General features: G+C 42.5%; 1 protein-coding gene across 6 annotated transcripts in view; it reads left to right on the forward strand.

Moving 5' to 3' along the window:
• LOC144691709 (sentrin-specific protease 7-like) overlaps window positions 1–14,023 on the forward strand; it is an 88,844-nt gene that overhangs the window by 30,936 nt on the left and 43,885 nt on the right. For all 6 annotated transcript variants that reach the window (XM_078560075.1, XM_078560079.1, XM_078560074.1 and 3 more), the window contains one exon: window positions 7,814–7,929. In XM_078560075.1, the coding sequence (XP_078416201.1) occupies window positions 7,814–7,929 (116 nt within the window). The remainder of the gene's footprint in view (window positions 1–7,813; window positions 7,930–14,023) is intronic.

Genomic DNA, 14,023 nt, shown 5'->3' on the forward strand with positions numbered 1-14,023 from the left:
TAGCCACACCTTTTATTTGGAGGAAGTGAGAGGAGTTAAAGGAGAAATTGTTCAGTGTGAGAACAAGTTCAGCCAGACGGAGGAGAGTAGTAGTGGATGGGGATTGTTCGGGCCTCTGTTCGAGGAAGAAGCTGAGAGCCCTCAGACCATCCTGGTGGGGGATGGAGGTGTAGAGGGATTGGACGTCCATGGTGAAGAGGAGGCGGTTGGGGCCAGGGAACTGGAAATTGTTGATGTGACGTAAGGTGTCAGAGGAATCACGGATGTAGGTGGGAAGGGACTGGACAAGGGGAGAGAGAAGGGAGTCAAGATAACGAGAAATGAGTTCCATGGGGCAGGAACAGGCTGACACGATCGGTCTGTCGGGACGGTCCTCTTTGTGGATTTTGGGTAGGAGGTAGAAGCGGGCCATCTGAGGTTGGGCGACTATCAGGTTGGAAGCTGTGGGAGGGAGATCTCCAGAGGAGATGAGGTCAGTGACAGTCCTGGAAACAATGGCTTGATGTTCAGTGGTGGGGTCATGGCCCACAGAGAGGTAGGAGGAAGTGTCTGCAAGTTGACGCTCAGCGTCAGCGAGGTAGAGGTCAGTGCGCCAGACAACAACAGCACCACTCTTGTCAGAGGGTTTGATGACAAGGCTAGGGTTGGACCTGAGAGAACGGAGTGCAGTAAGTTCAGAGAGAGACAGGTCAGAATGGGTGAAAGGAGCAGAGAAATTGAGACTACTAATGTCACGCCGACAGTTCTCAATGAAAAGATCAAGAGAAGGTAAGAATCCAGAGGTAGGGGTCCTGGTGGAGGGAGAATATTGGAGGTGGGTAAAAGGATCTGTTGAACGGGGAGAGGACTCCTGCCCAAAGAAGTGAGCACGGAGACGAAGGCAGCGGAAGAAGAGTTCAGCATCGTGCCGAGCCCGAAATTCATTGAGATGAGGACGTAAGGGTATGAAACTAAGTCCTTTGCTGAGCACTGAACGTTCAGCGTCGGAGAGGGGAAGTTCGGGGGTATAGTGAATACACGGCCGGGGCTGGGATTGGAAGATGGGGTGGGGACGGAGGGACAGGCAGGGGTGGAGGGTCCTAGATGGGTGTTGGTGTCGATGAGTTGTTGGAGCTTGCGTTCCTTAGCACTTGAGAGGAAGAGAAAAAGTTTCTTGTTGAGGTGTCGGATGAGACGAAGAATAAAATGAACCTGGGGCACGTGCAGCTTTGAAAAAAGGTGCAGCGGTGCTGCTGGAGGGAGAGGTCGAGTGTGTTCATATGGCGGCGCATGGCACTGAGTGTGGCTGTCAGAATGCGACAGGAACAGCAGTCCGAGAAACGTTTTATGTCCCGGAGATACCTGTAATCCTGGGTGGGTTCGAAACATGAGGGATGGAATTTCAGTTGAAATCCACGTGGGGTAAGTTGGAGACGGAGACAGTCACTGAGAAAGGAAATGTGGCTGTGAAAGCGGGTTTTAGTAAACACCTTGTCAAACACCAGGAGAGAAATGGAAAGCAATGAAGGTGAACAAGGCAAAAGAGAGATACGGAAATCCTGTCGGAGAGAAGAGCAATACTTCTTCAAGGTCGGCATTTCTGTTTTCTTGCTGCCTTCCCCACTTCGGCTTCCCTTGTGTTCTGTTCTTTTTAGCCCTCTCCGGGAATCCAGCGATGTGGGGAGCAATGGGAAAATTGAATAAAGGCCGATTATTAACCATGATCGTATTGAATGGTGAAACAGGCTCGAGGAGCCGAATGGTCTACTTCTGCTCCTATTTCTTATGTTCCTAAGAGTATAAACCTATAAACGTTTGCCAATGATCCCCTCAGTTAGTGTACGGTCTTTATTCAGAGAAAGACCACACTCAAGTCGGTAAATTGTGTTTGTACCTACATTGCTCGTTGCAAGGCTCTCATTTATTTCAGTGGAAAATATGACCATTTAGCAACAGGGAAGGTGATATACACTTTGTTATAGTCTGGTACTGGACTTTTAGCCCCTTTTATATTTCTTATTTCTCCTTTCCTCCCCTCCTGATCAATGTTCCTTCCTTAAGTCAATAGGGTAAGTAACTTGCTCATTAACAGGATGTGTGAAAATAAGAGATAATATTCACTATCTATTCTCCTCCACCAGGCTTTGGCACTGCATGGCAGTCATATATTTAACAAAATAATTAGACCACTTAATTACCATTGTGGCCTACTTGTTGGGCACTCAAGTGCTTAAAACCTTCACTTTGTGAAATGTTCACCATTGGAATATTTGCTGAAATGATTGAGGATAGTTGTGAAATCATGTCTAAATGCAGAGTTTTCAACATTAACATTGTTATGTGAATACAATGAAAGTAACCCTGTATTAAAACTGACACAAAATAGTTCAACCTTCAAGGAGGCCTGCATATTTTCTTATGTTCAGATTTTTGTCTTTTAAATATTAAGTATTATTTAACAAATGCAAGACCGAACTTTTTTCCAGTTCTGACGCAATGTCAGCGACCTGAAACCCTAACTCTGCTTCTTTCTGCACAGATCCTACCAGTTCTGCTGCGTATTTCCAGCATTTTCTAGTTTTATTAACCTTTTCTGATTGGATTTCAAAATCTTGGTCTTTTTATAAAATTGCTTTTGGTATCTCCATTTTTGCCCCCAGAATTCCCCTTCCAAAAGTTAATTAATGTCCCAATTTCTTGATGGGAGAGCTAAATTGGCCTCCACCCTTTCCCCCAATGCCACATGGCATTTTGTACTTGCAGAAAAGGAGGTAGTATTCTTCTCTGCCCTCAGAAAATAAGTGAACAGTATGCTTATGCTGACTTTTATTAGATTGGTCAATGCTGTTGTGAATTTGTGTTGTCCAGTTTCTTATGTGGGTAAGATGTGTTCCTAGGAGATTTGGTGGTGCAATGGGTTTGACAAATCCAACTCAGATTGACAGGGCAAAAGTCTCTGCTCAGCTGGCTGCAATGCCATAAATTTAGAAGTCCTGGTATAGTTGCTACTAAACGTGGGTCAAAGCACAAAATGGGCCTCATTATTGCATTAACTTAGCAATTTCACTTACAGGCCAGAAGATGGCATTTTTGCCAAATAGAAAACTACTATAAGGGCTGCTTTTCTAAAGTTGGGGCCAAGGTAGCTTTACTCTATATCTAATATTGTATATTTCATCGTAGAAGCTTATAATTGGAACTAAATGTACAAGATGAAAAGTCTTCCATTCTTGAGGCCATTGTTCTTGACATCTTTATCCACACAAAAGCCAATCCCTGCTCTTGAGCTGCTTTGATGTCCTTGCATAGAAATGCAGATAATCTAATTTTTTACCCTCCAGAATAGATTAGCGCTAAATCTTGAGGGCTAGGAATTCTCAAGTGATTGAAGTGTCTATAATATTTGTCAGGTTGGTTGAGTTGGCAGCATTCTCTCACCTTGGAGTAGAAGGTTCAAAACTCCTCCAAAATGTAGGCGCATAATCTAAGATGAAAGTTTAGCGCAATAGTGAGACATTGTTGCATTATCAAAAGGTAGTGCTCTTCAGATATAATTCTAAGCCAAAAGCCATCCACCTGTTCAAAAGTACTAAAGACCCTATTTCATTATTTTAAAAGCAAGGAGTTTTGAGTGCCTTGACACCATGAAAACCAGTTAACACAATGAAAACCAATTAACTGTTCATTTCACCAGATTTTGCTGTGCATAAATTGACATGCATGCCTATGTTTATTTCAAAACAAGGATTGGGATGTCTCCTAGAAATGTGTAGACAAGTCTTTTGTTTTTATCTGAATCAAGAAAACTTTTTCTTACGATATAACTTTCTAATGCCTACTGCACGCCATCAAATTAAAATTAAACCTGTCTAGAATATGCCCTCCATAGCCTCACTCCTCCTTATCTCTGTAACTGCCTCCAGCCCTACAATCCTCTGAGAACACTGTGTTCCTCCAACTATGGCCTTGTACATCCCCACTTCCTAGGCTCCACCACTTCGTGATATTACCTTTAGCTATCTAAAGCTCAAATTCTGGAATTCCCTCTCTTAGCCTCTTTGTGCCTTCACCAGTTTCTTCTTTAAGATGCCCCCTGAAACCTACCTCTTTGACCAAGCTTTTAGTTACCTAATATCTCCTCCTTTGGCTTTTGGCAGATTTAGCACTCATGAAGCGCCTTGGCATGTTTTACAACATAAAAGGTGTTATATAAATGCGAGTTATTGTAAGTTTTACCTAAAATTGAACATGTGTTAAAACAGATATTTTTACATTTTGTATTCCAGACATGTGAATTTTTATAATGCTTTTATTTTAATCTTTGATTTCCAATTAATTGAGTATTCCAAACCTATTTTAACAAAGTTCTGTTACACTCCATATTCTTGACATACAACACCTCTATGCACGATGACTGATCTTTCTTAATTCATGCAAACATTTCCAAAACATCAAGTATAGAATGCATATCGCACAGGTATACATATAGAAGAAATAAAAGTTGATATGATAGGTAACTTGCTAAGTTTTTAGTTGGGATCAGAGAGTTTGTTTCAAAATGTATGTAGTTAATGTGTTCATGAAAGTCTGTTGTAACCTTAATTTCCAAAGGGTATGATTCAGAAACTCCGCTTTCACAGCGGTATAGCTTTTGGTGTTTTAATATAGTCTTTTGCATTCAGGTGACTTTTCTTTTGAAGCCCATTCTTTGAAAAGTCAACTTAATGCTGATCTTGCATTCCAGTTTTGTCAGGTGCTGTTCACACCAGCTGCTGATTTGCATTTATTTGGGTTTGTATGACTTAATGCAACTAGCAATTTTGGGTGGTGGGACAGTAGTGTGTGCGCTATAGTTATTGTGATGGAACTGTGAGTAGAAGCAGCTTTTTGTTTGGTGTAGGGATGAAAAATGTCTTGTAGGATTTTCAGTTAATAAAAGGAAACCTGCATTTAAATATCCTATTTAATGCATTAAGCAAGTTATCCATGGATGGCAATCAGTAACACATTATGGGCCAACTGTTCTGAAGATGCGCGTTGGGACCCTGTGGAAGATCTGATGCACAGACTTCTGTGGGAATTGTCCGGAAGTTTCAATTTCCGATGGGCAGTTCCCTTGCTCCCTGGGACCCTCTGTGAATGTCTGACTCTGAGTTAGAGTCGGAGACTTGGGAGAGATCCGCATACTTATCTGAATAGTTACCCAGAAAATATTAGATTAAACCCTAGTTTAACATCTGAGTAACTACAGAACCCAATCGTCCCCACTCAACCAGACCCGACTACCCCATACCACCTCAACCACTTAGGCACCTACCTCACCCATTCATAGATTCACCCTTTCACTAACATTCAAACTGGCCCTTTAAACCTACCCTATGGCAGCCAATGCCATAAAAAGGGGGCAACATTGCTAAGAGCTGTTTTGATACTTTGCTGTCCTGCGGGTTATATTTACAGAAATAATTAAATTGTTAATCTGCAGTCCTGTGTGACAATTTCTCTTTCTGCCTCACTTCAGCCAGCTCATTCCTCTTCTTTTATTCAATCTGTCATATTTCAATCTGGTGTCCTAGTTTTTTCATTAAATTCTTACCAGATGGACAGGGGGAAGTTATCGTATTATGATCGTTACTTTCAAGGCGCTTCCATTTAGTTATTCTATCTGACCTGTTTTGTTACTCACAACCAGATTTAGTGCAGCTCTGCCCTTGTAATTATGCAACCATGCTACTTGATGAAGGAGTCCTACACACAATTTAAAAATTCCATTTACTCTCACTCCGTCACAGTCAGACTAAGTAATTAAATCTATAATGACAGTTTTGTTCCTACTCATTTCCATGAACTCCTGTCAAATTTCCCTTCCACTTCCCTCCTACAATGCAGCCATACTAATATAAATTCTTTATCTTTTAAGCTCCAGCCATGTTGACTGTGTCTGAATATTTTTAAATGTTTTTCTATATAATATTTACTCCTTCACCAATGTTGCCAATCCTCTTGTCTATTGTTACTTTGGCCCTCCTAAAATATTGTAATGCTATATAATTAATTGCACCTCTTTCAAGTTTGCAGCCAAGTTTCTGCTAACACTATAAATCTAATCTTGCTATGACATTTTTTCTTTTAGTTCTCAATTTATTTTCCATGCATTAAGCATTTACCATTTGTTTATATTAACGCTGCTTCTCTTCCCTTGGATTTTTTGTTCTGTTCCAGCTAAAACCTCCTTACTCTACTTTATTTTCTTCCCTACTTAGAAATGGTCAATTTAATTTCCCTCTGCAATCCTTTATTCCTCCTGCAATTCATTTTGCTGAATCCTGTTTTATTCGTCTCTTGACCTCCTCTAGTTCTTATCTACTTGTTCTTTCTGATTGCTTTTATTTTCCCTGCTATTCCCTTCTGAGTTTAAACGACTCCTCACTTCCATATTTATCTGAATTGATAGCACATAAACACCCTTCCTTTATAAATGTCGCCTAACCTTGCAGAACAGCTTCCACCCGCCCAAGAAGCAATCTCTTTTCGTTTTGAAGAAGGCAAAAAAAGCATATTAAAAAAATAAGTTGTTCCTCCCAATTTGTTTTTCTTAAACTGTTTTAAGTAAATTCAAGAATTTAGAAATGGAATCACAGTTCAAGATGTTCATCCTGCATAGAAAACTATTTTCCAAAACAGGTTGATGGCTTCCTGTGACATGCAACTGTTTTGCACTAAGCTAGAAAGTATACTGCCATTTTACTTGGCTTTATTTTACATTATTGCCCTCTTTGTTGCATGTATTTTGTTGTATGTATTTTTTTTAAGTAAATACATTCAAAAAGTCCATTAGTACCAGAATCTATAGTATGCAACTGAATGATGATGACTTAAAAACTGGGTATAACTATTATTGTGTTGGCCTGACTGTTGCTGTGAGGTAATGGGCCTTGCTGCTGATTCTAAGAAAGCTGTCCACAAAGATTCAGTGATCTCTGTGGAGTGGCTTTACCATTTCCCAACAGCAGTTTAAATCTGACACCATTCAATGGGATGCAGCAATGATGATAGCAAACAGGTAAGCAGATTATCATATTAACGTCTTCACGCACAGCAAACCAGGAAATTAAAAAAACTTATCCTTCAGTTTTAATGTAAATGTTTAGATAGCAAAATAAATAGTTTATGTTTGGATTAAGATAGAAGATAAAATGAAGATAAACAAAATGTGGAATTGTTGTATCCTAATGGAGAAATCTGACAGTCCACAAATATAAAATTAGCTTCTTAGGGTCAATGAGAGTGTTTAGCAGAAATTCTGAAGTTATTGTGCTGTTAAACCCAGTTACATCTCATTCAGCAAGGTGTAATTTTTCAAGCGTTTTTACAGCAAGACGGTATAAGAGTTGAAGATCTTGTCAATTCACTGATATTGTATTAATTGCGGTCTGGGGGTTGCCTCTACGGTAAACTCTCTGGAAAAACATAGAATCACTGATAGTAACTACTGGATTTCCACATTAATCCATACTTATGTGGACTCCAGAAATGACCGTCTTGTTGGAGTAATGCAGATGAACGCTGATAGTTTTGCAGTCATTATCACTGCAAAATCTGGTCCAATATGTAACAATGGTGCTGACCAATATTCTCTCTAAGCTGCACAGCAACTTGATAGTTCCTGCACAGGCTGCACACAAGTCAGCCCCTTTAAGTTATTGCATGGTCGTGCAAAATGTTTAAAGAGCCTGCACACATAGCGGCTGCACTCTATATATGAAAATAAAATTAAGAGGGTATGTTGATGTTTTTTTCATGGGTAATTACATTCAACTTAAATGTGTTCCAGGGGAGTGCAGTCTGAGAAGAGATCAGAATGTTGTATTCAGAAACAGAGTGAAAATTTAACCAGACCGAAGGAAAATAGCACATCACCTGGAAGAAATTCTAAGAAAGAGGCTAAAGGTGTGTAGAATTATATTATATACTATGTTGATGCACGAATTCCCAGATTTGTACTGCATTCCTGTTCAGAAAAGAACGATGCTACAACAAGTGTTATAAACGACAAAATTTGCTGTCGACTCCATCATTCTAATAATTTGAAGATTAATCATTTTTGATTAGTCATTTATTTGACATGCATGGAATTTAGATCCTCTAATTTCTCTAAATATCATTGATTTAAACATGTAAAGTCCTGCCTTTAAGGGGGGCTATGTTCCCGCAGAACCTCGCAAATGGCGAAATCGTGAACGGCAAACATACTTAAAAATGGGAGTCAATTAGATAGGTTTCAGCCATCTTAAAATTTAACATGTATAAAGGGTCAAAGGCAATAAAAACTATGTTTTTAATAAATTTGAGAGAGATTTACTGGAGAAATTGTTAAATAAAGCAATAAAATAAGAACAATGTATAATTTGTCACCTAGTACTGTACTTCAGTGTGAAGGTGGAGGGGGTGGGTGAAGTGGCTGATGCTGATGTGGATTAAAAAAAATGTTATTTTTGACTGCTTTTCAATTTGGTAAAGTTCTCGGTAAGGAACAATTGCAGTGTCAATCACTCTACGGAAGGCAGTGTTTCTTTCCATGTTTGTATCATAGTCTGTCACCTGTTTTCTCAAATCTTCTGCTGATCTTACAAGGTCTGCCTTGTCTTGGGTGTTAAATGAGCTTTCGTAGGCTGCTCTTCTTGCTCCTGTTTAAATGCACTTAATTTCATCAGTTCCACCAATTCTTCTGTGGCGAGTTCCTCTTGATAAGACTGAAACCACTCCTCTTCTTTACCTTTGGCCAGGTCTTCAAATCCCTCCCCTCCAACTTGTTTTGCCAACTCAACAATCTTGGTTATTTCAGCATCCACATTAAGGAACCCTGTGAAATCATTCACAGCCTCAGGCCACTTATAGTTGATTCTCTAACTTCATTCCATGAGTCCTTAATTATCCCTATTTCTCTGAGGTCATTTTCTGGTTGGCAAGATGTAATGAGTGGTGAGCCACAGGGATCAGTGCTGGGAAGAAGAGACCAAAGGTATGGTTGCTAAATTTGCTGATGACACAAAGGTAGGCAGGAAATTAAGTTGTGAAGAGATCATGAGGCTACAAAGGGATATAGATAGGTTAAGTAAGTGGGCAAAGATCTGGCAAATGGAGTATAATGTGGGAAAATGTGAAATTGTCCATTTTGGCAGGAAGAATAAAAATTAAGCATATTATCTAAATGGTGAGAAATTGCAGAGCTCTGAGTGATTTGGGTGTCCTAGTGCATGAATCGCAAAACGTTAGGATGCAGGTACAGCAAGTAATTAGGAAAGCTAATAGAATGTTATTGTTCATTGCGAGGGGAATCAAATAGCAGCAGAGGTGGCAGCACAGTAGTACACAGTCAGTAGGGCGTTGCCCTGGGAGTCCTCGACATCGACTCTAGACTCCATGAAGTCTCATGGCATTAGGTCAAACATGGGCAAGGAAATCTCCTGCTGATTGTCACGTACTGCCCTCTCTCAGCTGATGAATCAGCACTCCTCCATGTTGAACACCACTTGGAGGAAGCACTGAGGGTGGCAAGGGCACAGAATATACTCTGGGTGGGGGACTTCAATGTCCATCACCAAGAGTGGCTTGGTGGTAGCACTACTGACCGAGCTGGCCGAGTCCTAAAGGACAGAGCTGCTAGACCCGGTCTGCGGCAGGTGGTGAGGGAACCAACAAGAGGAAAAAACATACTTGACCTCATCTTCACCAACCTGCCGTCTGCAGATGCATCTGTCTATGACCATATCGGTAGGAGTTACCACCACACAGTCGTTGCAGAGACCAAGTCCCACCTTCACATTGAGGATACCCTCTATTGTGTTGTGTGGCACTACCACCTTGCGAAATAGGATAGATTTCGAACAGATCTAGCAACTCAAGACTGGGCATCCATAAGGTGCAGTGGACCATTAGCAGCAGCAGAATTGTACTGGAACACAATCTGTAACCTCATGGCCTGGCATATCCCCCATTCTACCATTACCAGAAAGCAGGAGTCCAACCCTGTTTCAACGAGGAGTGCAGGAGGGCTTACCAGGAGCAGGAGGCATACCTAAAAATTAGGTGTCAACCTGGTGAAGCTATAACACATGCTGTTTGGCATGCAAGTAGTCCTAAGTAGCAAATGATAGACAGAGCTACCAACAGATCAGATCTACAGCCCTGCCACATCCAGTCATGAATGGTGATGGACAATTAAACGACTCATTGGAGGAGGCGGCTCCACAAATATCCCCATCCTCAATGATGGGGGAGCCCAGCTCATCAGTGCAAAAGATAAGGCTGAAGCATTTGCAACAATCTTCAGCCAGAAGTGCCGAGTGGATGATCCATCTGTGCCTCCTCCAGAGGTCCCCAGCATCACAGGTGCCAGTCTTCAGCCAATTCAATTCACTCCATGCGATATCAAGAAACCGCTGAAGTTACTGAATACTGCAAAGACTATGGGCCCTGACAATATTCCGGCAATAGTACTGAAGACTTGTACTCCACAACTTGCCGCGCCCCTAGCCAAGCTGTTCCAGTACAGCTACAACTACCTGGCTATGTGGACCAGGTATGTCCTGTGCACAAAAAGCAGGGCAAATCCAACCCAGCCAATTACCGCCCCATCAGCCTACTCTCCTTTATCAGTAAAGTAATGGAAGGGATCATCAACAGTGCTATCAAGCAGCACTTGCTTAGCAATAACCTGCTCACTGATGCCCAGTTTGGGTTCCGCCAGGGCCACTCAGCTCCTGACCTCATTACGGCCTTGGTTCAAACATGGACAAAAGAGCTGAACTCCCAAGGTGAGGTAAGAATTGACATCAAGGCCGCATTTGACTGAGTGTGACATCAAGGAGCCCTAGTAAAACTGGAGTCAATGGGAATCATGTGGAAAACTCTCTACTGGTTGGAGTCATACCTAGCACAAAGGAAGATGTTTGTGGTTGTTGGAGTTCAGTCATCTCAGCTCCAGGACATCACTGCAGGAGTTCCTCAGGGCAGTGTCCTCAGCCCAACCATCTTCCCCTGCTTTATTAATGACCTTCCTTCCATCATAAGGTCAGAAGTGGGGATGTTCGTTGATGATTGCACAATGTTCAGTACCATTCGTGGCGACTCAGATACTGAAGCAGTCCATGTCCAAATGCAGCAAGATCTGGACAATATCCAGGCTTGGGCTGACAAGTGGCAAGTAACATGTGGCCACACAAATGTCAGGCAATGACCATCTCCAGCAAGAGAGAGCCTAACCACCGCCCCTTGACATTCTATGGCATTACCATCACTGAATCCCCCACTATCAACATCCTGGGGGGGTTACCATTAACCAGAAACTGAACTGGATTAGCCATATAAATACTGTGACCAGAAGAGCAGGTCAGAGGCTAGGAATCCTGTGATGAGTAACCCATCTCCTGACTCCCCAAAGCCTGTCCACCATCTACAAGGCACAAGTCAGGAGTGTGATGGAATACTCCCCACTTTCCTGGATGAGTGCAGCTCCCACAACACTCAAGAAGCTTGACACCATCCAGGGCAAAGCAGCCCGCTTGATTGGCACCACATACACAAAAATTCACTCCTTCCGCCACGGTAGCAGCAATATGTACCATCTGCAAGATGCACTGCAGGAATTCACTAAGGCTTCTTTGACAGCACCTTCCAAATCCACGATCACTACCATCTAGATGGACAAGGGCTACAGATAGATGGGAACACCACCACCTGGAAGTTCCCCACCAAGTCACTCACCATCCTGACTTGGAAATATATCACCGTTCCTTCACTGTTGCTGGGTCAAAATCTTGGACCTCCCTTCCTAACAGCACTGTGGGTGTAGCTACACCACATGGACTGCAGCAGTTTAAGAAGACAGTTCACCACCACCTTCTCAAGGGCAACTATAGATATGCAATAATGCTAGCCCAACCAACGAAGCCCACATCACATGAATGAATAAAAAAATAAGCTCAGTAGGGAGGTTATGCTTCAGTTATACAGGGCATTGATGAGACCACATCTGGAGTACTGTGTACAGTATTGGTCTCCTTCTTTAAGGAAGGATGTAAATGCATTTGAAGCAGTTCAGAGAAGGTTTACTAGATTAGTACCTAGAATGGACGGGTTGTCTTATGCGAAAAGGCTGGATAGGGTAGGCTAGTATCCGCTAGAGTTTAGAAGAGTAAGAGGCGACTTGATTGAAACGGATAAGATCCTGAGGGGCCTTGACAGGGTGGATATGGAAAGGATGTTTTCCTTTGGGAGAAAATCTAGAGCTAGGGGTCACACAGAATCACAGCGCAGAAGAGGCCCTTTGGCCCATCGAGTCTGCACTGACACGTGAGAAACACCTACCTACCTAATCCCATTTACCAGCACTTGGCCCATAGCCTTGAATGTTATGACGTGCCAAGTGCTCATCCAGGTACTTTTTAAAGGATGTGAGGCAACCCGCCTCCACCACCCTCCCAGGCAGTGCATTCAAGACTGTCACCACCCTCTGGGTAAAAAAGTTTTTCCTCACATCCCCCCTAAACCTCCTGCTCCTCACCTTGAACTTATGCCCCCTTGTGACTGACCCTTCAACTAAGGGGAACAGCTTCTCCCTATCCACCCTGTCCACGCCCCTCATAATCTGGTACACCTCGATCAGGTCGCCCCTCAGTCTTCTCTGCTCCAATGAAAACAACCCAAGTATATACAACCTCTCTTCATAACTTAAATATTTCATCCCAGGCAACATCCTGGTGAATCTCTTCTGCATCCCCTCCAGTGCTATCACATCCTTCCTATAATGTGACGACCAGAACTGCACACAGCACTCCAGCTGTGGCCTCACCAAGGTTCTATACAACTCCAACATGACCTCCCTACTTTTGTAATTTATGCCTCGATTGATAAAGGCAAGTGTCCCCATATGCCTTTTTCACCACCCCATTAACATGCCCCTCCGCCTTCAGAGATCTATGGACACACATGCCAAGGTCCCTTTGTTCCTCAGAACTTCCTAGTGCCATGCCGTTCATTGAATACTTCCTTGTCAAATTACTCCTTCCAAAGTGTATCACCTCACACTTTTCAGGGTTAAATTCCATCTGCCACTTATCTGCCCATTTGACCATCCCGTCTATATCTTCCTGTAGCCCAAGACACTCAACTCACAGTTAACCGCCCAGCCAATCTTCGTGTCACCCGTACACTTACTAATCCTACCCCCCACATAGTCATCTATGTCGTTTATATAAATGACAAATAATAAGGGACTGAGCACAGATCCCTGTGGTATGCCACTGGACACTGGCTTCCAGTCACTAAAGCATCCTTCTGTCATCGCCCTCTGCTTCCTAAAACTAAGCCAATTTTGAATCCACCTTATCAAATTACCCTGTATCCCATGTGCATTTGCCTTCTTTATAAGTCTCCCATGTGGGACCTTGTCAAAGGCTTTGCTGAAATCCATATAAGCTACATCAACTGCACTACCCTCATCTACACACCTGGTCATCTCCTCAAAAAATGTAATCAAATTTGTTAGGCATGACCTCCCTCTGACAAAGCCATGCTGACTATCACTGATCAAACCTTGCCTTTCCAAGTGGAGATGGATACTCTCCTTCAGAAATTTCTCCAATAGTTTCCCTACCACTGACGTGAGACTCACTGGCCTGTATTTCCCTGGCTTATCTCTACAACCCTTCTTAAATAACGGAACCACATTAGCTGTTCTCCAGTCCTCTGGCACCTCCACCGTGGCCAGAGAGGAATTAAAAATTTGGGTCAGAGCCCCTGCAATCTCCTCCCTTGCCTCCCTCAGCAGTCTGGGACACTGTCTAAAAATAAGGGGCCGCCCATTTAAGACAGAACTGAGGAGAAATATTTCCTCTAAGAGGGTCATGAGTCTTTGGAACACGGTTCCTCAAAAGTCTGTGGAAGCAGAGTCTAAATATTTCTAAGGTAGAGGTGGATGGATGCATGATAAGCAAGAAGGTAAAAGGTTATTGTATGTGTGGGTAAGCGGGAATATGGAATT

This window comes from Cetorhinus maximus, chromosome 16 (genome assembly GCF_964194155.1).
Source record: "Cetorhinus maximus chromosome 16, sCetMax3.hap1.1, whole genome shotgun sequence".
NCBI classification, from domain to species: Eukaryota; Metazoa; Chordata; class Chondrichthyes; order Lamniformes; family Cetorhinidae; genus Cetorhinus; species Cetorhinus maximus.